The 27949-nt window shown below is 36.5% G+C and overlaps 1 protein-coding gene across 1 annotated transcript; it reads right to left on the bottom strand.

Moving 5' to 3' along the window:
• Positions 1–253: 253 nt before the first annotated feature.
• Positions 254–27949, bottom strand: LOC124172596. The gene is made up of 5 exons (XM_046552042.1): positions 27942–27949; positions 14157–14236; positions 9175–9254; positions 3394–4853; positions 254–2604 (listed from the first exon to the last, which is right to left on the bottom strand). The coding sequence occupies exon 4, from the start codon at positions 4714–4716 to the stop codon at positions 3754–3756; it is 963 nt and encodes a 320-aa protein (XP_046407998.1). The 5' UTR covers positions 4717–4853; positions 9175–9254; positions 14157–14236; positions 27942–27949; the 3' UTR covers positions 254–2604; positions 3394–3753.

Genomic DNA, 27949 nt, shown 5'->3' with positions numbered 1-27949 from the left:
ACATGTTCTTTGCTTCCATTTGACACAGGAAAACGTTTCAGTTGACAAGAAATACTATTCCACTGCCTCGAGTTATTGGGGAGTGTAGTAAATACACGAAAGGTCTGTAAATTCGTGATATTGCAAATTCAAATTACAGAATTAGAATTAGGGGGAAAGGAGGTCCTAGTGTATAAACCCATGATTGGTAGGAAATGCAATGTAGTTACAATAACTGCGGGTTGAGCTGGATAATTATAATTTTTACCCTTAAAATGGATTCATATCATATGCATAACAAAATTGAAAAGTATAATAATACCTTTGATAGGCGATTAGATATAAAAAATTAAGGATGAGGTGGGCTATGGAGCACAGCACTAAAAAGCATTATGGCAAATAGGAGATGAACATCAGGTGGTCCTTCTGCACCTTGTTTGTAAATATTGTCATCATTGAATCTGATACACCATACGGGATAATGATTTCAAACCAAAATAAATCACTGAAACTTTGAGCCATACGAAATTTATTTTATCTGTGTGGAGCATGAAATGCAATATTGGATTAAGCTCCACACCAGTTTGCAGCAAAAATAAAAAAAAAACTGGTTTAATCACATCACATTCAATGAAATGCTATTTCTCCAAATGTGCCTTAAATGGCATTGTACACAATATAGTGTGATACCATATAAGTAATTTAATTATACAAACACTATGCATACATTTACAACTACATGATAATTGATTCTCCTATTGAAAAATAAATACATTACTTCCTCATAGTATCATGACATTTTTAAATTGAAAAATAAATGTGAAGAAAAATAATGCAAAATAAATAAGAACAGGCAATACCTTAAGTGAGAATACCTTGCCATTCCTCTTCAGGGATAAGCCAACATATACAAAAGAGAATTATTCAGAGATGCATAGTTTTTCTCATTGATATGCATTAATTATCCTAGATTATCAATTACAAGTAATAATCATAAAGCAATTTACATGTAAAATATTTACCATCAGACATGATTATAAAATATTTTTTGAAATCCACCCATAATTACTGCAGATTAGTTAATGAAATAAATATATTATATTTATATCTAATGGAACATATTTTCAAAATCTGGATGGTTAATCTTGTCTTACCCACTGGAGTGGTGTAGCACAGGTAAAATTATCAATTCAGAAATACCTTATAAAAATCAATTATTATAAATGGATTTTCTTTTGAAAAAAACTGCACATTATATTAACCACATTTCCGTTACCTCCAGGTAGCAGAAGGAATACAGCTATTGTTTAACAATTAATACAATAACAGAAACGAACGAGTAACAAATGGTAATGCCGAAAATAGAGAAAAAAGTAAAATTGTGAAACATTAAAAGTAATAAAAAAAACCCAAACCCATTTATCAAACGGAAGATTGGACAAATAAAGAGCTATTTAAAAAAATATGCCCTAAATAGACGATAAAACCCAAAGAAAGGAGGCGTCACAAAGGCATGAAATAGGAATAGCTATATTTCTTATCAGGACAACTGGTTACATGTTTAACCATTATATTCACTTAAATCCTTGAAAACCAAGCAGCAATCCTGAGGATAAGGAGACATTTACTATTGCTTATTAATAAGAAAATACCTATTTCCCGTCAACTCAATACTATACAAAGGATATGCGAATGTTTGAAATATATACATGCATGAATGATTGCAATGATCTTCTCTAACGCCAGTGAAAATTTGAAAAAGGCCAACTAGAATAAAAATGGACTTAGGCCACAAACATGTAGGAAAATGAATTTAAGAACCTAATTACTTAATTACGACATTTCTTAAATGCCTTCCAACTGGTAGAAATTGAAAAAAAAATTGCATCTTAACCATTGTATGACGAGATTGTAAATTTATATTCTACATCACATTTAAATTATACTAAAAAATTATATAAAATTATGTTTGAAATTAACAATCTTTGACGAATATAGTGTTATGCCTACTACACAATGTTATGCCTACATCATTATAGTTGCAAACTAAAGGGAAATGTCTCTGAAGTGTATGGGTCAAACAAGGCCAGAGCAAGGAACCAAAACAAACCAATGTTCATCAAAGGGCTATACGAACATGAGAGCATCTGGCAAAATATGATTATAAAATTGGAAAGAGCTGCATGTGTGGCAAATAGATTTATGTGCACGATGACTTTAAGATAAATTGTAGGATTACATTGGTAAGCGAAAATGATACATTCCTTCCATTTACTTATAGCGTGAATGAGATGCAAAGTGATATATAATCAAAAATACAAATATAATAACGGCATGACTAGGAAAAGGCTGATAAAATTGTTTGCCCACAAGATTAAAACAATATGCATCTCAAAATGCGATTACCTGCCGAATGAAAAAGTGCCATGCAGCAAACATGAAATCAACATAAATGTCTGAGTATAATCATATAATAGGTGTAACGATTGCACTTAATACACAAGTAATTCAGTTAACCCAATAAAAACTGTGAGACTTAAAGAAAATAAATGAATATGAACAAAATTTTCATCTTCAGGACTGGCTCCATCGCAATCTCCAAAGTATATCAGGCCAAATTCATCTCTGAAACAGAAAATATAAATTAATGGAATGAAAAGTAGTGCAATCACAAACAAAATGCAATGTCAAAATTAGGTCAATATTCATAGTGAGATAAAATATTACCTCCATTTACAAGAATGCAATGGCAGTATTTATAAGCAATAATTATCAAATATCTTCCAAAAAACCCATGTTCTACAATAATCATTTGTTTTATAAGTAAAAAATATTGGAAGACTTTCACTATTGTTTGCAATTCACATATGAATCACTGGATTGATAAATAATGGATTTGAATATAGGTACTCCAATTTCCTTACTTTATTTTATCTTTACTTCGATATTTATCCATAAGATTAGACTTAGTTAGTTTTAAAGTCACTTTCTTAAACTTATGACACATAAGATCTTCAATACATGTTATCTTTTAAAAAGAAATCTGCATCTTGGAATATCAAGAAGTAGAATGTTTGACTAAAATAAATTGCATTTAAATATTTTAATATTACCAAACCCCACTCTCATTAAATCAAACTACTCATAGAACACATGAGAGGATCAACTAAGGATTTAGCATCCAATGTACCAGAAGTTTCATTTCACCTTTACATGCCAAACCAATGAGTTGCCCACTTTTATGAAATCATGGAAAATTAAATTACGAACAAATCTTTCAACTATTCAAAACTTTGTTTTCATTTACAATTATTAACTACCGATTTATTGGCTAATACAGCTTCATATAATGATTTGAATGTTTTAATTAAGACCATAAATGATAAAAGCGTGAGAAATAGACATAAGACCCACCTTTGCACTGGCTAGAAGTGTTCCCATCACATTGTTAGAATAGAGAGAGAAGAGGAGAGGGGCTTGCTGCTGCAAAATAGCTCTTCCTTCTTTGGATCCATGATTAACGATAATATAAGGGACAGTTGCAGCAAGCCAACATACCTTTGCCTTCAGTGTCCTCCTATTCAATGCATGTTTGATACCCCATTCTAATTCCTCTCCCCTCTTCCTTTTCTCCTTCAACTCCTCTACAGCCGTCATCCATTCACGCTCTCGTTCCACATCTCCCCTGCTATACGGCCTCCCCTCATTATCAAAAACTAATTTCAAGGTTAATTGCGTGAGGGGACGAGCAAAAAAAGCACATGCAACTTTCTCTCAATCACCAGAACAATCCTTTGCACTGAAATACACAGTCTTACTCTCAAAATCACAAAATGAATTAAAATATCTCCCATCCTCCTTAATCCCATCCAAATCCAGAAACTTCTTCCTTATCCTTCCAATACTTGTAGAATTTAAGTCCACCATCACCTTTACCCGATCATTATCACACAAATATTTAATAACACACGCAGTGTACTCATCTCCATCATACAGTCTCTCATACAATCTACGCATTTCTTCAACTCCATCTCCATACATTATCCTAGTCTTTCGCATCATGACATCCACGCACTCCTGCCTAGCTCTGGCCGGATCGGATGTAGGTTGACTTAAAGATGCCTTCCCTCCCATTCCAAGCTTTGCTGACGTCACGTCCTCTGCTTTTGACGTCACGGCCTCTTCCAGGCAACGCAACAGTGCATCTCGTCCACAAACTTGCGCCTTGAGTTCCTCCAACGATGAGCTCAGCTGTAGCACAAGAGATTTCATCTCTTGCCTCAGTGAGTCCACAGAGGACTTAAGAGATGCAATATCACATTCTGGGCTAGCCACTGGTGTTAAATGATCAGTGTTTCTACTTGAAGATGCCGCCAGACGATGCAAAATAACTTGGTCTCTCCTGTGAACCAACGTCACCAATTTTAGCACTTTTGAGCGTTCTACATCATCAGGGAACTGCCGCAGCATCTCCTCAGCCGAAGACAATGCATTCTGTTGACTGTCATCTGTAATGTCTGTGTCAGCCCCTCTCGCTAGCAATTCCTCGACCCAATCAGATTTTCCAAGTCCTACACCAACGTGCAAGAGTGATTTTTGTCTCTTGTACCGAACATCGACATCTTCCAACAATTCCAGCAGCTCTTTATGCTGAAGCAATGAGCCAGTCAGCAATCCAGGAATGAGCCTCTCCTCAACAAATTGCTCAGCATTGCTATTAGGAATGTTGCTCGCCATTATTGGGAAAATGGAATAATTTAATTCAGCGGGTGTTGGATTCAGCAGAAGTTGGCCGTATAAAGCAGGCGTGGTGACAATGGTCAACAAGGAGTACCACACGATCTTAGCGTTGGTTTGAAAATAATAAATATTGGCTGCAATATAAAAGAAGAAACATGAAATTATTATCTTTAAATTTGTAAATAGCAGCGAGGGATTGAAAAAACTAGCTTAAGCGTGACTTGGGATAAAAAATATCTCACTTAATACACAACCTGAATAAAAAGGAAAATGCTCTAGAGTGGCATTTTCTAAATGTATACACTCAGAACCATAGTTTCTACAATGAAATAACAATTCTGCTCTAGAAAAAATAATTATTGTTACTCTTAAAGCTGTTGGGGAGTTTTCTACGTATAACCAAGCAGGAGTACCGATTGTTTATTAGGGAACCTAGGGAAATGAGGTTAGTGAGGTTAGAATGAAAATAGAGAACATAAACGCGAAAATCTATGACCTGACATTTTAATAAAATAGGCCGATGAAAAAGAGGAAAACGGAAAAAGAAAATCAAAACAAAAGGAGAAATTCAAGAGATGCAGGTGCAATATGATGGAAGTTCGACATATTTAAATGAAAGATGGTAGCACGTTTACGCAATGTTTAATATACATGATTTGTACCAGATGATGGCTCTTTGAGCAGCAACGCATCGTACGCATTGAATTTATGTGGAATAGCGCCACCATCTTTTATTTAAATAGAATAGTTGTTCCTGAGTAACGACTTAATAGCGGATGCCGGCATGGGTGGAAATTCATCATAAAATGATCAATATTTGCCTTGTTTTCGGGAGGGCACTTCAAGTGAAATAATTCGTCCGTCAAATGAAATGCAGTCTAGTTCTTCTTGGTGCTATTCGTTGAAAGCATGCTTAAGCCACGTTTTCTTCCTCACTTTCTTCTCTCCTCTTAGAAATGCAAGTCACCTTAGCTCTCAATTTCCTTCCCCATGTTCACCATCACTTATATTATTTAACTGCGCTTAACCATCGGATTACCGAATCGACTGCGTAACCTTGAAATATGTTGAAAATTTTAAAAGATTCCATCTGTCATGCATAATTGGTGATCCTCTATCTCCATCCATTAATAATTCCATCTTAATGCTAAAGTGAAGATGTGGCTAGGAGGTAAGCGTTTTCAAATGGGCGATGAACTTCAGGACAAAGGCAAAAAATCAAAGGAATCATTTTTATTCAATCGCTTCCTCTTCTGTTCATGACCCATCGAAGATTGAGAAAAAACAGCTCAAGTACATCATTAAATTTTATAAGCTGAGAAATTCTCAGGACTTTCTTGCGAAATTGTTATTTTTTTTAAATTTTCATCTAGTTTTTATGGGGCAGAATGGCTTCAAAATCCTTTTCCGTGCAAGGGTTTTCATAAATATTCCAAGGCAGGGCCCTCCAGTAAGAGTAACTATCTTGATCACCAGCCTAGCCCCCCATCACCCCACATTGCCTCTTTTCATCTTCATTAGACTTTTCTCCCATCCACATCTTATCTCCCCCTGATATCCTTTAAATCTCTCTTGGATATTTCACATCGCCTTCTTATGATTGAATTGACAGCAGGTGGCAACACACGCACTCCCAATGCATACGAATTGAAAAAAATGGCTCCAACTGATAACATCGCTGGAAATATCACCTAACGGGTTTTCATGGCATGAATTGTGATTTTAATTTTCATGATCATGGTCCTACCAATGCACATGATATCGTGTAGTTTCTTTAGCAAAAAAGGAGTCTAAAGAGATATTAGAGGCGGTGTTAAATATACTATATTTTAGGAAACCTTTACTATATTTCACTCAGAACACGTTGAATATTTTTACTAAAAAATAAAAAAAAAACAATTCTGTCACTACTGAAAGAGTAAAATTTATGAGTTGCTCAATGCTCCGACGATGAGAGTACAGATGCAAATTTTGGGAGGCGTACAGGTGCACATGCCCCCCAGATTCTTTCAAAATAAAAAAGATTTTTAATATGGTTATCATTGCGTTTGTTTTGGTTTGTGTATCAATCATAAAATATCGTATTATTAACACATAATGTAATAAATTAATATTGAAATAAAGTGAATATTTCGTACTTCAATTCTTGTACGTTGCTCATAATCCCAAATATAAGATAACTGGCGTTCAGAGGTAAGATATAAATTTAACTGTGATTTAAATGAGTATGAGTACTATTTCTCCATACACATTCTCCTCAGTGGCGCATCGAGGGGGGATAAAACCAAACGTCTCCAGAGGTCAGAGAAATTTTTAAGTTTAATCCATTTTACTTAACTGGATTGATATTATTAATATGATAGTGTAAGGATTAATAAAATATCCTTTAGAAAGCCTTAAACCTCACCACTTTGAAACATTTATCTAAATAATTCCATAATTTATTAATTTCGCACCTACCGCTTATCCTGGAGGGTATTCCATACCCCCACACACCCCGGTATTAGTTGCGCCTACACACCTCCCTAGCCTTAATTCCTAGCTGTGCCCCTGATTCTCCTATCTACCCGAAAATTAACTCAAACGTCTACGGAGGCAGCCTTTACGCAGAGAAGACAACAAAAAATTATAAAAAGGGGCATGTAGTAGTAGAAACAATTGTAAGATCACATTTCGAGAAAACATCTCGAGCCAAAAATAAAATCTGAGGGAAAATAAGATATAAAAAATAATAAGAACGGATAAAATTTTTAAAGAAGTCGCCATAGTCATAATAATTGAATATGTTACAAGTGAGTAAAGGGTAGAGTACATCCTTTTACATCACTTGGGTAATGAGTTTCATTTCGAAGGGTTAGGCGTGAGAAATGCAGTCCCAGGTTTCTTGTTTTACTTTTTGGAACCTTGATACTGGAAAAGAAATATATTCTCTAGATGATACTGGAACATTGTCGTTAATACTTAATGATTTTATCGCCTCTAATCGAAAATAAAACCATCTCCTCCATCTCATAATCCAGCTAGCCTGCCTCAGTTCATTCCGCCATTTTGACTTCACCCATGACCGCTGCGAAAAGAAATTCTCGTGGCGAACGTATCGCCTTTGGAGCGGTGCTCTGGAGCACTTCCTTTGAGAGCGCAGTGTAGAGAATGTAGTGTTCTTTGGACTTCAACCGATGGTAATGGAGATGTCTAAATAGTCTTTATCCACTTTCAGAATTATACTCCAATCACCTCACCTTGAAAAGTAGCTCACTGAATATCGTATCTTTAACTTTCCAACTCAGCGTAATGCTTTCAGGGTATTTGTGATTGTGCTAATTGCGCATAGTGAAAGATAACCTTGTGTGCCACACTTGCAATACTGCAATATTCAGCCAGACTTTGAATTCGACACTTATCCCTTTTCAAGATTAAATTATTTCTCTTGGTACGGCTTCGTTTTAGTTGTTTGGAAAAATTTGTTTTTCGGCTTCTCTACAGGAATAAAATAGTAAAACGGGGACTCAAGCCTTTTCAGGACGTCCCTTTCTTTACTTTACTTCTCTCGTCTATTTCCTATGCCGTAAGGAAGCTCTAATATACATATTGTATACATCGCGTTATCAGGCCATAAATTAAAATTGATAAATGTTATATTTGGCGGCCCTTGAATAATTTCAATTGTTCGTGCACATACCAGCTATTTTTTTCTACGTTATTGAATTTTAAACTGGTAACTACGACAATTATTATTTCAGATGGTACTGTTTTGTTTTAGTTGTTAGGAAAATTTAGTTGCGTCTGCATCTTAAAAAAATTAAACAGTGAAATGAGGACTAATGCCTTTTCAGGACGTGCTTTTCTTTATTTTACTTTTCTTGCCTATTTTCTTTGGCAAAACTTGGAGAATATTTAAATAAATATTACGCATCAATTATCAGCGAGACCGCATCAAAAACATTTTCTCCATTTTTAAAGTTACAGATGGCCTTTCTAAAACATGTATTTAGTCACCTGTTGTTTGAAAAATGATATTGTAGATATTTTCAATAGTAAGATTAGAGTATATTAAAGATTGTAACAGTATATTATGCAAAATCCAAAAATAATCAAATCGCATCAACTAACTTACGCTAACCTCTGATGGAGACAGTTAAAAAGCTATTTCGTACATATTATTTTGCAATAGTACTAAGTCTCATGGAAAAGTAATTGGTGGATGTCATTTGCAATAGATTTTCGGAATATTGTTCTGCAAGTGCAAGGTAAATTGTGCGAAAATCCTTTTTTTTGATATAACGAAATAAATATTTGCTCTCCATTTTCATTATACATTACGTTCAAACTCTGTTGGTCGGTTTTATAAAAATAAAATCTTGCAATGGAAAGGCATGCTTATTTAAAGTAAGGCAATTACGCAGTTATTAATAATTCAAAGAAAAGCGTAGAATAAATGCGTTTGCAATTACTCACCTAATAGGTTAGGCAATATAGTTGAAGTTATTATTCGCTCCTTCCTCGGCTCTCCTATTTCCAATACAGAGAAGAAAATCCTGAAACGTAAAATAAATTACTTATGTTACTGAAATGGGAAAATTATTATACTGGTAAGAAGCAACCTTTTCTTTAACACCTTTTTATACTTACATAAATCTCAATGCAAATTGATGAAAAAATACCTCTCAGATAAAAAAGGTGAAGAAAAAAAATGACGGATCGTTTCCCCATATACAACTTGATGTAATCTGCTCGTACTGTGGCGTAGGGTGAAGCCTCTACACCCACAAAGAACGGGCTTATCTAATATTTTGTGAAAATAAAACATGGAGGTTTAGATATAACCAATTTTTGATTCTGTTACTCATCTTCTGGGCAAAAATTATAACGATCCTCTCAACTGAACATAATGGATAAAAACGGCAGATATCACTTCTTACTATTTATCTTTGGATTGTTTGCGATTTTATGCGAGATTATTGAGAAATGGGATCACGAGATGAAGATAAAAACAATGTATTCCAAGCTAAACACACTGGATAACATCTACCCCCATGGTCATTCCAGATACAAAAGCTGATATGCGTTGTGCTCACAATCAAACAGTGAAAGCGAACTATTGCCCAAGAACTGCAAATGCATCTTCTTTAGGGCAACGATTTAATTCAAAACTAAAGAAATATTTATTAAATAACCGCATTTAAAAGTGAAAACCCATAAACGGTACTTACAAAAAAATTAATGGTAGGTACTTAATCGTTGATATGACTATTTATATCATAATTAGAACGTAATCCGTGACGTGGTTGAGAGAAGAAGGTCGGTTTACCCATCTTCGGATTTTAGGGAGGCGAACGAAGAATGTTAGGTTTTTGTATACATAGCATGATAAATCAAGGTGATGTGAAGTTTACCGGATCCACTACTAAGTAATGATAAAAGTTAATTTTTCAGTCTTTCATGTCCTTATTACTCAAAAATATGAAGATAGCGATGATTATTGACATTTAAATAGTAATTTTGCAAGTATTTAGAATTAAAAAACGTAGCAGTTCCTCAGACCGCATGCCAAAATTGGGAAGGCCTGAATAAATCGAAACTAAATCTGAAAAAAAGTGAAAAATAATCAGCTCATGAGAACTGACTAAAGATGGCCTCTGAGTAACGTGGTCCTGAGTTCCCACAAGCAATTTTTACGCACTAACATTGCAATAAGTTATTTCCCCATGATTAAAAAAATGAAGATTTCGTTTAACCCGGCGTTACTCGCGCGAGATTCCCGATCGAGGTTACTCGCGTGGGGTGCTCCTGACACCCCATTGAAATTTTTTTAAAGAAATAGGTTAGACAATATTGTTTTTGAAATAATTACCAGGATTTATGTATTTTCAAGGATAGTGTCATTGAATCTACGATGGGTTGTTGCGTAAATGAGTAGACAATTCAATTATGGTAATTATCAGTGCCCAAAGGCAATATAATAAAGATGAACGAATGGAATTTGATTTTGTGGTGGAGAAATCTGATAGAAGGGAAAAATTTAATTTGAGTTTGTCATTTAATCATATGAAAGTGCTTATTATGATTTAAATCAATTTTTACTTGCAGTTTTAATATTGAGGGAGAGCGTCATTCTCACGGCAGAGGTGACTTACATTTTCCCAGGAAAATGATGCTTGATTATAATGTTAACATGTCTGAAACAATGACCACTGTGACCCCGTGTTCCATCTGAGAAATTTTTGTTTGCACTTCCGAAACGTACCTGAGATTATACTTGGGGGGTGTTGTTCCCCCCAAAATTTATATCTGAATCCTCATATGTCTCTCACGAAAATTACTTCCTCAGAATCTTCAATATGCACTGTGAATAATGTTATCATGGCATAAGAACGGTAGTCCGTTTTCGCCGCGTTCTCACACATCTTTCCGTAACTTATCAAAGATTCGTAGTCTAGGTTTCTAATAAACATAAACAGATATTGATATTTTTACACTTCATTTTCCTTGTCAGTGATCCTTAGGATTTTCCCTACAATCCTTGCAAATGTAAATCATATGGCTCGCGCGCATCCAATTATTGCACGAGTAACTGTAAATTTTGTTTTTATGTCTTTATTCCGCGGACATACAAATCATTTACCACTTTATCCTTTTCTTTGCTTCGTAGCACTTTCACGTGTTGATAAATCAGTGAAATAAGCCGTCTTTCTTTTCAGTCCATTTGTGATAATTTTCATCTCCGATCTTCTTCTCCTTATAAATGACTTTACCAACTCCCTTGCAATTTCTTGCAGGAAATTTCATCTACATATCTTGTTTCCTGGATATACGTTATTGTATATAAAAAATGAGTTAATGCCTACCACGTTTATCAGGTGGAAAAAAAATCACCATTGGCCATCTATTAGAGTTTCTTGAAACAGCCCCTATGAAAAAATTGTATAAACCTGTTTCAAAATTTTATACAATCATATACATTGCCATGGCAATTGTATAAATTGTATAAAATTTTGAAACAGGTTTATACAATTTTTTCATAGGGGAGTATATGTTACGCACATCTCATCCTCTGTGTCAACACCACCCTTATTGGCGTTATAAAAAGATATCAACTCTGGTTCCTTCTTGTCATCAGTTGAACTGTCTATGCTCATACTGCTATGCATCGCTGACAGCAAAATTATGTTTTTACCTTTTTTGGGAACATAAGATAAGATAGTCATGCTCTTTCTAAATCCAAAAATACTACTATTCACCTTCCTCTGCTTTTTACAAACCATCTGTTGTGGCAATTCCCTTTTGTTTTTTTTCAGAGTTCCCACCAGTGTCGATTTACTTTGTAACATGTATTCTGCCAAGGGAACACTTGTAAAGCAATTGTCAACAGTGACGTTTCTCCATGTCCCTGAAATTGGTTCTACTAAGCGCCTTACCACCTCTTTAGGAGTGTTGTCTACTTTGTAGGGTCCTTCGGGTTGACTCCCTGCATACACCTCCAAATTGTAAGTATAGAATACATTAGAGTCAACCAATGCAAATATTTCAATGCCATATCCAGCAGGTTTATTTTGGAGATATTGCCTGAATGAACATCTTCCCCTAAAGCCGACAAACTGCTCGTCTACCGTCGTGTACTCTGACATGACATAGTTATCCTGAAACTTTCAGACCAGCATTTCAAAAAAGTTGACTAATCTGAGCTAATTTGTCTATAGTTTTTCTTTCTGCCCTACTGTTGATATCATCAAATATGAGACACAGAAAAAGAACACGGAATCTTTGATAATTCATGGACGCGTAAAATATTTCAACACCCAAACCATCTCGATCCCATAAATCCTTTATATTTTGTCGCCCAGATCTATTTGTTCCCGCAAAGAGCAGAAGACCTATGAAACATTCAATTTCTTCCTCATCAGTTGGCCTGGCATCCCTCGCATGCGAATAATTCGCACCTACTTTTTGAATTTGAAGATTTGTACACGCGGAAATTGTATATATCACTTGCCTGTCAAAAAACAATCGAAAGCAATCTATAGAGCTCTTGACATTTTCTTTTCTACCTTTGAATACAGGCTTTTCGGAAATGATATTCCTTTTCGGTGATCTTACATGGGGCGCGGTTTCATTTTGCTCCATGTAGTTGTTTTGTCTTTCCCCAGTAGAAGGTTGTTATTTTCAATGGGTAGTTCATCTTCGGAAATATCAGCATCCTCCTCAGTTTCTGTTTCTTGATCTGAAGATTCAACAAAAATCAGAAGAAACATCCTCCGTGTCACTCAATTCTTTACCGGATGATTCATGCAAAAGTCATTCAATTTTTTACCAATTTTTTGTGCTAGTTTACCAGCAAAAGTACATTACCTATGTATAATAATAAAAAAAACACAGTTCCATTTCGCCGACAAAAGATTGATTAGTAAGAAATAAGCATAAAAAGATATTTCTTCTAAAATGATGTTGTAAAATAGTAACAAAAAATTAAGTTTCTGAAATATATTTTAGAAGTAGGTAAATCTATAAAAAATCAAACTTTCAATAAAAGGTACGTACTTTTCACTGGGTGACCTTTCACACTAGGTATGAAATTATGGATGGTATGTGGCGATGAAAAAATAATATTTTCGGAAAAGTTGTGGATAGTCAAATCGAGAAGAAAATCTGAAATATGATATAAGATATTATGACCACTAAACCATGAATATATTTAATATTTCATCAGTACTGTTCAAGGATGGTATGCGTCCAAGAGAAACCTATCTCACAGGAAGCACATGCCAAGGAGTATGCGGCACGGAGTCAATTGGGGTGTTCAGGACACCCCGCGCGAGTAACGCCGGGAGAAAACATAGAGCGAATGATTTGAAAGGCGCTCTCTAGCAAATAATACTAAAATACTAGAATTCATGTTACATTCTAACACAAATTTCACAGTAACAATGTGGCAAGCAACATAAATGAGGCTTGGTGTAAGCATCGATCGTAAAAAATTGAGTAACACGAGCATTATTCTGTTTTCAGGCTACTATTGAAGTTACTTACTAAGTATGGTCGACAAAGTTAGTGTCAAAAGAAAGAAAACAAATCATATTCCAGCTACTGAAAAGGAGAGGTTTGTGAAATTAAGACTAACATATCGATGCAATGAAACATAGGGTGGGGTGTTCAGAACACCCCGCGCGAGTAACGCCGGGTTAAATATAATTTCAGAACATCGCATTAAGTCTATGAACATTGAAAGTAGTATGTAATACACGGTGGCGAAAAACTTTCTATGGATATAACACAAGAAATATTTGCTAACCATTCCTATCATAAATTACGTTCAAACTCTGTTGATTGATTGTATTAGATTTAATCTTGTACTTTGAAGGCATTCTTATATAAAAAGGCAATCACGCTATTATGCATAATTTGAAAAAAAGCGTGGATTAAATGCGTTTGCAATTACTCACCCAATAGTAAAGGTAACCCGTCGGATATCGGTATTCACTCCTTCCTCGGCTCTCCTATTCCCAATGCAGAAAAGGCAATCCTGGGACGTAAAATAAATTACTTATGTTACTGACATGATAAAATTATTTCGCTCTCATGAAGCAAACCTCTTCTTTCAATGCTTTTTTTAAACTTACAGAAATCTTAATCCAAAACGATGGACAAATAGGTACTTCTAAGATAACAGGATTTGAACCACAAGATGGCGGATCAGTTCCCTAGACGCAACTAGAACGAGATATGCTCGTCCTTTAGCTCAGGAAGAGGCCTTTATACCCAGAGACAGCGGGCTTATCTAATCTTTGGTGCCTTATAAAAAATTGAGGTGTATGTATTTTCAATGAACGATGGTGGCAGTCAACGCTTGGGCAAAAATAATAGCAATTCTCTTGACTGAACATAGTGTATGAGAAGGATAGACATCACTTTTAACGTTTTTTCTTCGGATTGGTTGTGATATTTTGCGAGATTTTTTATACACGGGACCACGAGATGAAGATAAAGGAATCGGAGCTTCCCAATTACTCCAAAGAAGTTGCGGCTTGGCAACTGAAAAATTGAAATCTTTCTTTGAAGATTGATGACGTAATTTGTGGAAATATTGATGACGTAATTTCTGCAATAGCTTGCTGCGCCGTCGCAGAAAAATGCATTCGTGTTGTAATTTTGCCTGCGTTTAAAGTGATGGCACTTCTCAATGCAATATTACGACCTTTGAGTTTTGTTTTCTGACTCGATATGTTTATGTTAGGAAAATATACGAAATATCTAAAATTAAAACTTCAAATAATGGTGATTAATAAAATTATCCACCCCCGCATAATTGCATACCTAAGCTTCCCATAAACAAACACCAATTCGAAATCGCCAGCTTACTGCCGCCTTCACGCAGAGAAAATCGGACACGGTCAAATTTTTCTGAGACGACGCACCGAGCTGGCGAGATAGCATCATCATTTCTTTAATACAGTCTCTGATATTGACGACGATCTCTAAAATTAGCCCCTGTGGTATACCGCGCAGAGTACAAAATGAAACTTTTCCACCCCTTCAGCGGAAGTGATTGCAAAACAGAGAGCATTAAAATGGGGACAAAAATATGCAAGCAAACGTAAAGGGAACAGTTTTTCTTTTTATTGTAAGAGTGAGAAAGAACGCAGGTGAATTTTGAAATTCTTATCATGTTCAATATTCAAATGTTTTTTACATTTATTATTGAGCAATTTTTTTTCTTTTTTCCTTTAAATGCAACTTTATTTTTTGTTAAAGCGAATGTTTTTTCTTCGAAATTCATTGCCATTTGCAGATAGAATTGTTTCTTTCAAAGAAAATATTAAATTATATCTGAATAATCAGAGATAAGTCGAACAATAAATACTTAAAATCCATTCTAAAAATAATATTGCCATGCAATCTGTGATAGGTGAAAATAACAAAAGGGTAAGTGACTCCTTTTCCAAGAAAAACTACTTTTCTGGATATTTCAAAACTCGATATTTCACGAATGCGTACGTGACCGATGACACGATCGTTAAGAAATAAAATATTGTTATTTTTTGTTATCACCAAATGATTCAATTGTATCTCTCTTATCCATTTCAATTTCTTTGCTCATTCGGTGGGAGACAAGAGTAAGTGGGCACGCACACAGAATTCCGTCTAGAGAAGGCGATCGCGAATTACAAAGAAAGATCGAAAGCGGTTGAAGTGGGAGATAAAGAGGTGGACAGCAGGAGAATGCAAATAAGATGAGAGATAAACACGATGGAGATAAGCAGAGCAGCGACGCATTCCTGAAATTTTGAAATTTGTGAAAGGGGGTCTCCAAGGCAGTGGCGTGGCGAGATGGGAGGTCCGGGGGGTCCGGACCTCCCCTCCCTAAAAATGAGAACTCTTTAACTCGCCTCCATAAAAGAAAACGAAACATTGAAAAGTAATTAATTTAAAAAAGATTTCTTTAAAAATATGAAGTTTTTTTCAATAATTAAAACTATTAAAATTAGTTCAAAACCTTCTGTTTAGTACCATATCACAAAAAAGAATTTCTCCTGGTTTTGGATGCCCCCGAACGATATTCCCGACAAAACGCCGACAAAATGTCATTTGATTGTAATCATTGATAGTGGTAACAAATGTCCAAATATGTGGCTAACCCCACATATTTGCTATAAATGACTTGCATTCAGCTGTAATCACATGTCTAAATAGATATTTTTCGGCGATTTTCTTTCTGACGAAACTTCTATAAAACTCTAAGACTCATTTGGTTCTTTGAATTGAACTACTTTTTACACTTTCCTAATGTGGGGTGGCTCCTAGTGATCGGTCAATACCTAGCGTCTCAATATCTAGCGGTAGCTCTCAGAGTCCTTCAGGTTCAAGCATAAAGAAAAGCTAATAATTAATCTTAAAGAAACCTTAACGCCGGATTAACTACATATCAATGTTCATTTGAAAAAATGCTTTTTATTAAAGGAATTATTACCGCTCGTGTTTGCCGAGTTAGAAATGCATCGAAAAATATCGAGCCCATAGGGTCGTAATTATATTCTCCTCCAGACGATAATCCGTAATTTTTTCTCCAATCATTGACTAATGGAAGAATTCATGTTCTGAGTCGTAATGAAAAGAGAATAAAAGAGTCTTATCCGTTATCAAACCTTGATTATATTTGAGACGCTAATGGGACGTATCTCTGAAGCAAACAGGAAGCAATACTTAAAGTTTCGATAACGTTTATGGATCGTAAGAAGTCATTGAGGATGATATTCGAGCCCATCTTCAAAATTCTCATCACTCTGCAATCATTTCAACTATCGTGGCTAAACTCAGCGTTCAAAGATAAATGGAGAAGCAGGAGTCTCTAATCTCTCCATTTGCGATGTCTTATCTCCGCCTCACATTGACTCTGCCTTCACCTGTTTTCGTCACTTCGGAGGAAAGGACTCCCAACATCTATCTATCGCAAACGCCGCTTTAGAGAAACGATGGAAAAAAATATCCTCCGCAAGTTGACGCACCGAGCTATACGGGTTCATTTATAGACAATATGGGAAATACAATTACAAATCGCGTATATTTAATTGAACATCATTTCCTGTGATTATTCATATATCGTCAGAGATAATTGTTGTACTGATAACTGAGGAAATCAGACCCATTTCAGATTTCAGAGGGGGATCTCAGCATTAAAATTAAAAGATTTTCATAAAATTTGTCTTTCAATATTTCATTGGATGCAGCGATACACGCTTGGTAGGAGCTCACTTTGACTGTACAAATATTTAAATGCCAGTTGTCAATTTACTCATATTTTATAGCATTGCACTGAGAATGAAAGTGCACAGGAAGAGTTGTCCCAACAAAATTAATTTAGGTATTTGTAGGCAGAAATTTGTCTTTAGTATTTTTTACATTATAATATTATAAACTTAATTCACTTCTGCTTATTTTCATAATATATGTTCCCCCCTAGTCGCATTCTTATATAGAAAAGGCTATCACGCTATTTCGCATAATTTGAAAAAAATTGAGATTAAATGCGTTAGAAATTACTTACCCAATAGAAAAGGCAAACCGTTAGATATCGGTATTCGCTCCTTCCTCGGCTCTCCTATTCCCAATGCAGAAAAGGCAATTCTGAAACGTCAAATAAATGACTTCTGTTACTTACATGGGAAAGTTATTTCACTCTCATGAAGCAAACCTCTTCTTTCAATGCCTTTTTTAAACTTACAGAAATTTTAATCCAAAACGATGGTCAAATACTTCTATGATAACAGGATTTGAACTACAAGATGGCGGATCAGTTCCCCAGACGCAACTCGAACGAGATATGCTCGTCCTTTAGCTCAGGAAGAGGCCTTTACACCCACAGACAGCGGGCTTATCTCATCTTTAGTGCCTCATAAAAAATGGAGGCGTAGGGATTGCCAATGAAAGATGGTGCCAGTCAACGCTCGGGCGAACATAATTTCGACTGAACTTAGTGGATAAGAAGGATAGATATAACTTTTAACGTTTTTTCTTCGGATTGGTTGTGATGTTTTGCGAGATTTTTGATACATGGGATCACGAGATGAAGATAAAGGAATCGGAGCTTCCCAATCACTCCAAAGAAGGTGCGGCTTGGCAACTGAAAAATTGGAATCCGTCTTTGAAGATTGATGACGTAATTTCGTCAACTCGCTGCGCAGTCGCAGTAAAATGTGTTCGAGTTGGATTTTCTCCGCGTTTAGGCAGCAGTGCGCAGGCGATTTCGCATTGGTTGTCGTTTATGGGAAGCTTAGGTGTGTTGGAGGTAGATATGCAAGAGAAGCTGAAATAGGAGTGATGAATGCTATAAGATACATTATTTAATATTAATTTGTATTAAAAGGGATTGAACGAACTACGGCCGTTAAACAGTTGAACGAAAATTAATTTCCCAAGACCGTACTCTTTGATGGGCGGATGGGAAAGGTAATAATGTTAACACGGGGAGTGATGGACAAAATAAAACACTTACGGAAATACAAACTTGAAACTAACACACGCACTCACTCACTCAGGTTTGTGAAGCTCTCGCCTACGACAGTGACCGCCACACACACGGGGAATGGGAAGGTAAAGGGTAAAAGTACCCATGAAGTATCTCCTGACACCAGGTGTTTCTCCTGCCAAGCAGGCCTCCTCAAAGGAGAATGTTCAAAACTATTGCAATTTTGAGCGTAGTAATGCTCGTTGATGGAGAGGTTGATGTAATTGGTCGAACGTCAGGGGTTGGGGGAGGTAAGTAGCCAATACTGAGGAGGGTCAAGAATTGCGGAGGTGGGGGAAGGAGTGGGGGTAAGGAAGTCGTTGGGATAAGGAAAAAGGGGGGGGGAAATGGAAAATTACGGAGCGGTTGGAAGAAAGCCGTTATTAGATGTTTTGTGTTTTGAAATCAGGGAAAAAAGGCAAGATGTTGCTGGACCTTGGTCACTGTTCATGGTTTTGCCTTGGTGTTTTTGTATGTGTATATATTCATAAAAGTCTAATAAATGGTCAAGGGCGTGTTTTATAAGGCTGCTGTCATTAATGGTGATAGAATGAGAATTGGAGGCCATATGATGTGCTACGGATGATTTATTGAAGTGACCGAGTCTAAAGCACGCAATGTGCTCTTTGAAGCGGGTGTTTAAGTTCCTACGTGTCTGCCCTATATAGGCTATATTGCACTCGGGACAGGTGACTTTGCATATTCCGGACTTCTGTAGGGGTTCAATCGGGTCTTTAGGGTTTCCAAGGAGGGTTCTGACTTTATTGTTCGACACATAACACGGTTTAATGTTGTGTTTTCTGAAAACACCTCCGAGTCCTTTAGTGGACGTGGGGTCAAATGGCAGTTTTACGTATTTTTGGTCTTTGGATGAGATTAGTGTCGTACTGTCTTGTATACGTTTCTTGTGTTTCTGTTTCTTGAGGATCTTATCGATGAGCCGTTCCGAATAGCCATTCGATTTGGCGGTGTGTTTAATGTATTCGAGTTCCTTTTGAAAATTTGTTTTGTTCATCGGTACGTTGAGTAAACGGTGAATAAGGGAGTGGAAGGCTGTGTGTTTGTGCCTGTTGTGGTCGAAGGAGGTGTTGTGGATGTAGTTGTTAGTGTGAGTGGGTTTACGGTAAATGCTGAAAGAGACTTTGTTTTCTTTGTTTCGGAATATTTCAATGCCTAAGAATGGGAGAGAGCGATTCTTTTCAACCTTACACGTGAAGTTTATGGAAGGGTACTGATCGTTGAGCTGCCCTAGGAAGTGTTCGATAGGGCAAGCTTCAGAGTCAAATACTGCAAAGATGTCATCAACGTACCTATACCATATCCTCGGGAAGTAGGAGAATTTTTCCCGGCAGTGTTCTTCAAAGAAGGACATGAAAACGTTAGCCAGGAAGGGGGATAGAGAATTACCCATTGTGGTGCCGAATTCTTGTTTGTAACAAGTCTGGTTGTAAATGAAGTAGTTTTGACTCATTACAAGGTTGGTGAGACTGATGTATTCGTTGATTAAGTCATCTGTGAGGCCTTTAGATGTTAACCATTGTTTTAGGAAATTCAATGTATCTGGTATGGGCACACTTGGGAAGAGAGATTCTACATCAAAGGAATCTAATATTTCGGATCTTTTTAAGGCCGTGTTTTGGATTTTTGAGATGAAATCATACGTGTTTTTCAAGTTGGAATTACTATGAAATTGAAGTTGTGTGAACTCCTTGGTAAGCCATTTCGATAAGTTGTATGTGGGAGAGTTAATGGCTGATACAATAGGTCTCATGGGACACTCCTTTTTGTGGATTTTGGGGAGCCCATATAGACGTGGTAGGCGGGGATTGGAGACATAAATTTTGAACTTGAGAGATTTACTGATGAGATTATTACAAGCTGACAACGTAGCCTTAGTGTCCTGGATCAGGCGGTTGATAGGGTTTTTTGGAAGTTTAGTGTACGGACCGCTTTCCAGTAGGGACGTTATTTTTTGATGGTATGTGTTTTTGTCCAGTATCACACAGCTATTGCCTTTATCTGATTTCAGGTAGAAGCATTCTTTGGACTTGAGAGATTTAATTAACGGAAGATGTTTGTTTGTGTGTGACCCCACGTGTTTGTGTTTTGAAATGTTATCTTTAATTCTTTGTTGGCAGCCTTTACGGATATGGTTCTTTGTCTCCATGTCAAGATATTTGATCGAGGATTTGATATTGGCTATGAGGTCCTCAAGAGAAGATTTGTTGGGAACGACACTAAAATTAAGACCGAGATTTAAGAGCGACAGCTCTTCGTCAGAGAAATTAATGTTGGAGAGGTTGTGAACAATGGAAATGAAGGGTTACTAGAAAGGGAAGAAGTTTCTTTGGATGGCAACAGAGAAGAAAACTTTTTAGAAATACAGAATGCTTTGTTCCGTCGTTTGTGTTGGCTGACGCGATGAACTTTCCTGTCAAAATCCATCCATAATTGGAACTGAAAGTCGTTGAGATTTTTGGTGAGTTTTAGATGAAGATTATAAAGTTCTAATTCTAATTTGGCTCTCTTTGAATAGAGGTACTGAATTTCTGACTTCAAAATCTTTTTATTAATCATGGAGTCGTAGCGTGAGAACTGATTTTTTCCAATGGTGGAAGATGAAATGAATTTGGGAAGAACATCGTTGATTTGACAGTTTTTTAGAAATTCAATATCGAGAGAGATGGTGTAAAGTTTGGTCTTGATACGGTGGTACTTGTTTCGTTCAGAAGACTTGGATGCCATAATGATATAAGGGATTGAACAAACTACGGCCGTTAAACAGTTGAAAGAAAATTAATTTCCCAAGACCGTACTCTTTGATGGGCGGATGGGAGAGGTAATAATGTTAACACGGGGAGTGATGGACAAAATAAAACAATTACGGAAATACAAACTTGAAACTAACACACGCACAAGCACTCAATTACTCAGGTTTGTGAAAAACACGCTACCGACAGTGACCCACCCACAACAATAGAAAAAGACAAATGATAAACAAATAAAACACGCTCTCATTCACGCACCTCGCGGGTTTGCTCCAAGGAACAACTGGCCGCGAGGACACACGCACTCACTCACTCAGGTTTGTGAAGCTCTCGCCTACGACAGTGACCGCCACACACACGGGGAATGGGAAGGTAAAGGGTAAAAGTACCCATGAAGTATCTCCTGACACCAGGTGTTTCTCCTGCCAAGCAGGCCTCCTCAAAGGAGAATGTTCAAAACTATTGCAATTTTGAGCGTAGTAATGCTCGTTGATGGAGAGGTTGATGTAATTGGTCGAACGTCAGGGGTTGGGGGAGGTAAGTAGCCAATACTGAGGAGGGTCAAGAATTGCGGAGGTGGGGGAAGGAGTGGGGGTAAGGAAGTCGTTGGGATAAGGAAAAAGGGGGGGGGGGAGATGGAAAATTACGGAGCGGTTGGAAGAAAGCCGTTATTAGATGTTTTGTGTTTTGAAATCAGGGAAAAAAGGCAAGATGTTGCTGGACCTTGGTCACTGTTCATGGTTTTGCCTTGGTGTTTTTGTATGTGTATAGATTCATAAAAGTCTAATAAATGGTCAAGGGCGTGTTTTATAAGGCTGCTGTCATTAATGGTGATAGAATGAGAATTGGAGGCCATATGATGTGCTACGGATGATTTATTGAAGTGACCGAGTCTAAAGCACGCAATGTGCTCTTTGAAGCGGGTGTTTAAGTTCCTACGTGTCTGCCCTATATAGGCTATATTGCACTCGGGACAGGTGACTTTGCATATTCCGGACTTCTGTAGGGGTTCAATCGGGTCTTAAGGGTTTCCAAGGAGGGTTCTGACTTTATTGTTCGACACATAACACGGTTTAATGTTGTGTTTTCTGAAAACACCTCCGAGTCCTTTAGTGGACGTGGGGTCAAATGGCAGTTTTATGTATTTTTGGTCTTTGGATGAGATTAGTGTCGTGCTGTCGTGGAGTGCGTGAGTGAGAGCGTGTTTTATTTATTTTATTATTTGTCCTTTTCTATTGTTGTGGGTGGGTCACTGTCGGTAGCGTGTTTTTCACAAACCTGAGTAAGTGAGTGCTTGTGCGTGTGTTAGTTTCAAGTTTGTATTTCCGTAATTGTTTTATTTTGTCCATCACTCCCCGTGTTAACATTATTACCTCTCCCATCCGCCCATCAAAGAGTACGGTCTTGGGAAATCAATTTTCTTTCAATTAATTTGTATTATTTTCTAACTCCAACATTTTCTTAACATAAGACAGATGTGAAACTCTAACAAAGATTACAGTCACTAAGGACCGTAGATTAGCATAACACGCATCCGTTATCGGTATCGCCAGATGTATACAGTTTTGAGACTTCCTTGCTAAGGATACGGTCGTTTTAATACTAATTTATATAATATAACTGTGCCCTCATGATAGCTCAAGTTGAAGCTATCTGGGTACCTTTGCTGCGCATAGCTGTTTTAGCAATGACGATCAGAAATAAAATTTTCTGATGCCATTTAACGTTACTCATTTTCACCGTCTGTATGTAATTTGCTATTTTCATGTGGTTGGATTAAGGAAATAAATAAATATGCAGATTTATAGTGACATTAAAATTTAGAGACTTGAACAGTGATGATCCTTGAAAATAGTACGACTTAATTCGTGAAAACTAAGTCACTAATTAGTAACTAACTAACTTTGTAACAGTACCCCTACTACTTACTAAAAAACGGAAAATTAATTTTTGATAAAAAGTGAGTTTGACAATTCAAAATGTTTGTAATTTAATTCGAAACACAGTGATGCTAATATTTTCCAAATCGGATGTGAAATAAGCTCATTATTACGTACGCCGTAGTAAACGCCGCGGAAACCTCAGATCAAACTCAGAATTGACCATGGATTTGCGCAAAGATTGGGTTAGAAGGTCTATTATAGTGACCTCAAATAACGCATAATCAAATCAAAACAGAATGCATAGCCCAGTGACCGGGGCCGGGCACACGTTGAGTTTTGTCTCAATTTCTATCCTACTCGTAATACGGAGGAAGTATTCCTTTCGTTACAGTAGTAGGTGCCTACATAGTTCGGCGTTGCGAAAACAAACGATATGTGAACATTTTAGGCTCCTAAAAATCTCCCTGAGAGACGAACATCTTATGATTTCGAACAAAACGCACTATACCTATGCGGTTTTGTGCAATTTTATTTCTTAAAATATTCTTATTCAAGCTTTTGAGATATGCAGGGCCAAGATATTATCGTGCTAAATGTGTATTCACGGACTAATTTTTCTTCCGCCCATATTCTCTCTTCCTAAGACAAATCCATGAAAAAAATAGAGCGAAGAGTGCTTCACGAACTTTTAGCTTTTATCTTGTCGCTTCCGTTCCCGGTCTCCCATCGCCTAACCGTAGTAAAGTGGCAACGTTCGCAACTTGGCAACCACAGGCAAGATTGTGTTTTAATGGGTTAACACTAGAACCACTGACGGGACTTTTTTCCCCATCGCCCTTTGCAAATGTTTGCCATTCATGTACTAGTGGTTTGATCCCTTTGAAATTTACTGAATTTTGCTCGTTTTTTATGTTCTTTCGAAAAATCATATAAAAATTATTGTACAGTGTTTGGTTCGCGAGAAAAACGACGATTTATCTAGAACCGCGGGTTGGGACTTTTTTGTCCCAAAATGGGGAAAAAATACAATTTCAGTTTTTCTTTGTACACTTATTTTGTATTTAGCATAATAACAATTTATTACGAAGGGGATCGATGTACAGATACCGTTACTCTGGCAGTTAGAAGCACAGAAGGGAATAATCTTTGCACTGCGCCGGCCGCCTACTCACGCAGCGTCTGCAGGTCTGAGCTTGCCACCAACACGTCTAAATAAGTTAACTGTATTCCTAGTAATACTTAATAAAACGTTTTAAAAATGACCTAAACACGTGTTTTGTTCACGCAAACCACAAAAAACCGTCAATTATACTTAAACGTGACAGGATCAACGTATTTTGTCAATGGGACAAAAAAGTCCCATGCCGCGGTTTTGGTGGGGTTGGAAAGCTCAGCGGTTCTAGTATTAACTAAATGAAAACATTTTGACGACGATCATTAAAATTCCCCCCTGTTCTACACTGGGCTTGGTACAAAATGAGAATTTTCCCCCTCTTTAATTGTCTTACCACATAATAAATTCAAAGTAGCCGAATGGCACAAACTAGTGTAAAGTGAACAGATTTATCTTTGTGAAACATAGGGGGTAATTGAATATTGGATTTATTATTTTTTCTGCGTTATAAAAATAATGACTTCATATTTTTCTTATGCATTGGTTATTTTTTCTTTATTTCTCCTTTTTGTTCAGGTTCTTATTTCACATTTTGATGTTATAATCAGTTAAGAGAATGAAAAATATTGACGACGATCGATGAAATTCTCCCCTCATCCAGGGGAGGAACCCAGGATTTCTTTCTGGGGGGGGCACAAGCGAGGACGTATCCAGGATTTTGTTCTGGGAGGGGCACAAGGATATCACGTAATACAAAACGAACGCATTAATGATAAAGGGACCGTATTAAAAATCTGACATCTTTTTGAAGGTATGGAAGGCGCACGTGCCCCCGTGCCCTCCACCCTGGATCCGCCTATGCCCTCATCTTCACTGGCCTTAGTACAAAATGAGAATTTTCCGCCTCTTCAGCGATCTTACCAGAGAATGCAATTAAAGAATACAAATGTCACAAGCTAGTGTAAAGTGAACAGATTTACTTTTCTGTTTTAGTGTGAATTAAAGAACGTGTGAGTTTTGGAATTATTATTTTTCGCTCTTTAAACTTTTTTTTACATTTTTTTGCAACGTTATTTCCTTTTTCCCTATAATTGCTACTACTACTTGATTTTTAGCGAAGATTTTTTTCTTCGAAATTTATTGCCAGATATGGCTAGAAATAATGTGAAATAAACTAATAAATCTAAATAAACTGTAAATAAAAATAAATTTAAATTGAAACTGAATTATTAGATAAGTCTAAGAAATACTTAAAATTCCATCTAAGAGTATTCTTGCCACGCAATCCCTGTAGGTTAAAATTAACTAAAGAGAATACCCACTCTTGTAACTATAAAAACTACTCTTACCGAATAATTCAAAATAGATTATTTCTTGAATAAGTACGTGGCTGAAAACACGATTGCAAAGAAATATCGTTTTTTGCCGCTATCACCAAATGATTCCAATTTGCCATCAATATTAACTGTTTGATGCAATTCAATTTCTTTGCACGTGCGGTGGGACGCAGAGGTAAGTGGTCACGCACTCAGAATTCCATCTAGAGAAGGAGATCGCGAATTTCCTAGAAAGATCCAGAGTTGTTCGAGTGGGAGATAAGAGGTGGACAGCAGGAGAATAGAAATGAGATAAGAGATAAATACGATGGAGATGAGCAGAGCAGCGACGCATTCCTAAAATATTTACTCATCTGAAAGGGGATCAGTGTTAACCTTCTAAAAATACTTCTAAGATTATGATTAATTTTTTTGTGAAATTGAGGTTTATTCTTTTATGCCTGTGACGAATCCAAATACTATCCTAATCAGTACAGTCCATTTTGAGTTATAAATGGAGTAACTGGCACAATTTTCGACTTTGTTGTAAATTAAAGGAGCTGAGGAGTCGAGGGATACCTACTTGTGCTTTTTTGTTCTAAACGGATTTAGGTGCAGATATTAGGTAAAGAAATCAAACAAGGCAAACTGGATACTAAAAAGAACAATTTACTTTCCACTCAATGTCTGCACAAAACGGAGACTCGCTTGTATCCAATGGACACCGCGCTATCGTACACGCATTGTATTAATTTCTGCACCTAACACCATTTGGAAAAAATCACTTGTACACCTTCCCTTCTAACTCATAATATATAAGATTAGATTAATAAATGATGCTGGAATAAAAGGTGAGACCCACCCTTACATATATGAAATCTATTTATTTAAGGCGGAAACAGGATTTGCCAAAGATGTTACGCTTGTTGGATACATTTTGATATCATTTCAGGTGCGGTTGGACACAGTCGTAGGTGGTCACAAACATAAGATTCGATTTTGAGGAGGCGATAGCGGATTTCCAAGAAAGATAAGGGGTTGTACATTAATTACTTGGGGCAATGTTCTGTATAAGCTGTAAAAAAAGGCGAGACACACCCTAATATCTATAAAATCTACTTTTAAATGCAGAGGCAGGATCTTTCGTAGATGACCGCGTCATTCAAGACACGTACCTATGTAAGATAGAAAAACTACCATATATATGGTTATGACCAGATCATTCAAAATGGCAACGACGTTATGCGTTTAATCCATTACGGTATCATTGTATGTTAGGTTGAACACAGGCATTAAAATTCAATGATTTTCATAAAATTTGTCTTTAAGTATTTTATTGGATGCGGAGATACATGCTAGGTAGGAGCTCACTTTGACAGTACAAATATTTAAATGCCATCTATCAATTTACTCATATTTTATAGCATTGTGCTGAGAATGAAAGAGCACAGGAAGAGTTGTCCCTACAAAATTAATATTAAGTATTTGTAGGCACAAATTTGTCTTTAGTGTATTTTAAATTATAATATTATAAACTAAATTCACTTCTGCCTATTTTCATAATATGTGACCCCACCTAGACGCGTACCTAAAGATATGTTCTGTAAATGTACTTAAAATGTACGGTAAATTTGTCGAACGGAAGGGAACATATACTTGGAATGTCAACGTAGAATATTTATTCGGAAGAGGCTATTCGTGCTTCCAGCCGGATGGTCTCCCTCCATTCTGCCAGGAGTGCCATTCCTTTTAAACAAAAAGCAGAAAATAATTAGTTCATAAGAACTGCCTTATGCCGGCCTCTGATTGAGATAGTTAAAAAGCTATTTCGTACATATCATTTTGCGATAGGACTACGTCTCGTGGAAAAGGAATTGGTGGATTTCATTTGAAATAGATTATCGTGGAAGTGTTTTTCAGCTACGGAATAATTACGAGGTAAACTGTGGCAACAAACGTTTTTAGGATAAAACAAGAGAAGTATTTACTATCCACTCTTACCATAACTCACGTTCAAACTCAGTTGGTCGATTGTATTAGATAAAATCTTGCACTTGAATGGCATGCTTATTTTAAGTAAGAGAATCACGCATTAATTGGTAATTTATAAAATAACGTGGATTAAATGCGTTTGCATGTACTTACCCAATAGG

This window comes from Ischnura elegans, assembly GCF_921293095.1.
Source record: "Ischnura elegans chromosome 13 unlocalized genomic scaffold, ioIscEleg1.1 SUPER_13_unloc_1, whole genome shotgun sequence".
NCBI lineage: Eukaryota > Metazoa > Arthropoda > Insecta > Odonata > Coenagrionidae > Ischnura > Ischnura elegans.
This window is presented reverse-complemented; position numbering and strand designations above follow the sequence as displayed.

Coding starts and splice junctions, on each gene's coding strand:
- LOC124172596 (XM_046552042.1), bottom strand. CDS start 4,716: ATGGCGAGCAACATTCCTAATAGCAATGCTGAGCAATTTGTTGAGGAG.